This window comes from Lytechinus pictus, chromosome 7 (assembly GCF_037042905.1).
Source record: "Lytechinus pictus isolate F3 Inbred chromosome 7, Lp3.0, whole genome shotgun sequence".
Taxonomy (NCBI): Eukaryota; Metazoa; Echinodermata; class Echinoidea; order Temnopleuroida; family Toxopneustidae; genus Lytechinus; species Lytechinus pictus.
The window spans coordinates 42,615,838-42,618,621 of record NC_087251.1 but is presented as its reverse complement, the minus strand read 5'-3'; the positions used below and the strand labels follow the sequence as shown (position 1 = coordinate 42,618,621).

Here is a 2,784-nt window from a genome sequence, read left to right as displayed (position 1 = left end):
TCAAGATGGCATCGACCTTGCGGCCATCTTGGATTTAATCCGAAGATGACCTGATATTGCAAAATAGATAACAAATACGGATTCGGCACACCTGAAAACCCTTAAAAGATATATTATTCATCATGCTGAGGCAATCGGTTTAAATTTAATTTTTCAAGATGGCGTCTGGCGGCCATCCTAAATTTGGCCTGAAGATCACCTTATATGGCAAAAATGATAATAGAAATGGATACTACAAATCCTTAGAGGCCCTTAAAAGTGGTATTCTTCATCACTCTGTGGCAAGGGGTTCAAAAGTTCAGTTTTTAATTTGTATATTTGGTGGCCATTTTGGATTTATGCAAATTAGCAAAGTTGCCCAAAGTTGCCGTTTGGGCAACCAAGCTGAATTTATTCTAGGAAACACAAATCAAGAAAAAAACTTCACCGGAAAGAAAATTTCTAGGTGCGGAAAATAACTTCTATTTGCCACTTTGATCATCATAATAGATCATCTCATATCTTTCATTGAGATCAGCTAACAATAGCCAATATGATATGCCGGTACTCATTATTTCAAGCGTTATATCTGGTCATTACACCTTATGTTTTCGGTTTTACACGAGTCATTTTAACTTCAACCCCTTTTTTATTTTTGCTTCCGTTCTTTTTTGTTTTCATTCATTGCTCTTTTGATGGCCTTTTTCCACTCTTTGCACGCATCCCAAACACCCCTTTCCTTGGCAATGTCACGGGCAAGAATCATTCCATATACTTCTTCGTCAATGTCACTCTTGGTAAGTTGAGAAAACTCCTCAAATGTTAGCAACGGTGTTGACTTGAAGAGATCTTTCTTATCAGGTTCATAGGCACAGTAAACCATATAGTGGTCACTTATAGCACTATGTATTACTCCCGATGAGACAGCAAGTATATCTGAGAGGACAAAATCGATCAACGATTCTGTCCTCTCATAATATGTGGGCTGACCTCTCTTCTTCTTGCATTGAACCCGTGTAGGATGTTTAATCATTTGTGACAAATGGTGGCTGTTTTCAATTTCATCGAGCGTTTGTAGTTTCTTCCCTTTCACAGATTTCATGGATTTGCACGACGAAAGAGTTTTTCTATCGCAGTTTAAATCACCTAGTATCACATAGTTTGTTTTACAGCAACAATCTGTAGACTTGCAACTATCTGTTGCCTTCAAACTATTCAAACTGCTTTGCAGTTTTTTCAAGAGGGAAACCTGACCCCTCGTTCCTGGTGGCACGTACACAGTAATGATTCTCAGAATATTCTTCTTCAAGCACATGTTGATTTGGTCTGAACCTTGCCCTACATCATTACTCCCGCCAAGCTGGATATCGATGCAGCATGCCTCTAATCCTTCCTCCATCTTGGTGTCACACTCTCTGACCAATCTTGAAAGACTGTCTTTCACATATATCAAAACACCACCGCGTGGCCTACCGGTAAACTTAGGAGCCCCATCCTTCCTTGACATAATTGTGTATCCAGGAACGTTGAAACTTTCGTTTGCGTCGTTTTCACCAAACCAGGTTTCGCTCAGGGTCATCACATCAAATATTGCCCGACAAAGCAGAAGGAGTTTCAGCTCATCGAGCTTGTTACGGAGGGAATTGCAGTTTAGGTGACCTATTTTTATACCTTTTACATGTTTTAGCTGTGAAAAGATGTCCTGCTCGGGCTGGACCGGGTCACGTAACACGGGTGACATGGCTTCGACTTCTATCTGTATTTGGTTGTAGGAATCCTTCGGGGGCTTCACCTCCTCCTTGACCTCCACAGTGTCCGAAGGCGCAGCACTCCCCTAAAAAAATCAAATGTCAAGGAATCAATTTATAATGAATGGGGGATACCATTTTTTCGAGATAGGACGGAACTATTTAAGAGGCATTAGAAGAAAGATCAACAGTAACATTAAGTACAAATTGTGTCTCTTTTATAAATCTTTAAGCGGCCAACGAATCACCGATTTTAAGAAATTATTGATTGTCCTTGCGGCGGGATTGAAAGAATGGTATTGACTATCGATGAGACTTCCTTCATGTGATATCGTCATCATCAACACCAACACTACCACCATCATCATCATAATCATCACTATCATCATCAATCAAAATCATCATCATGATCACAAGCATCGTTATCATCCTAATCATTAAACATTATGAATATCATGATCATCATCACGATCATAACAATTTATTATTAGTACCGGTATCATCATTATCATCACCACCATTACGATCACCATCATCGTTAAAACTATTACCTTTTGAATGATAACCAAAGATTCCTTGGCCATGTGTTTTCTCAAGGTCAGCGACAGTGTTTCCCTTCACAAGGTCATGGATAAAACTCGATTCCAGTCTTTGCTAGCTCAGCATTATGTTGAGGATAATGAGCTATCACCTCACTAACGAGTTGATCTATCGTTCAAGATAGATCCAAGCCTCCTTTAATAATGCAAGTTCCTAAATGAATAAGAAAAGGTGAAAAGAGTAATTACATTGAACTAAAGAGAATGAATGAAAAAATGTATTCCAAAGCCACTGATTATTTTAATGATTTGCTTAAAAGCTATAATCAGGAAAAGTCAATATACCGGGCCTTTAGGGGTGCATTGAAACCTACATTTCGTCTTGCCTGTGCAATGTCAGAGTACATAATTTGACGTTGCGCAGGAAATTGCTACCCCAGAGGTTTCCACTTACTAGTATTAGGGCCAATATCGCACTCATGTATGATTCGAGCAATATTCCCAAACTCGTGGAATAT

The 2,784-nt window shown here is 39.2% G+C and overlaps 1 protein-coding gene across 1 annotated transcript; it reads right to left on the bottom strand.

Annotated features, from left to right (window-relative positions):
- Positions 1 to 628: 628 nt before the first annotated feature.
- LOC129265719 (uncharacterized) lies at positions 629 to 2,311 on the bottom strand. The gene is made up of 2 exons (XM_064101514.1): positions 2,279 to 2,311; positions 629 to 1,813 (listed from the first exon to the last, which is right to left on the bottom strand). The coding sequence occupies exons 1-2, from the start codon at positions 2,309 to 2,311 to the stop codon at positions 629 to 631; spliced, it is 1,218 nt and encodes a 405-aa protein (XP_063957584.1).
- Positions 2,312 to 2,784: the final 473 nt, after the last annotated feature.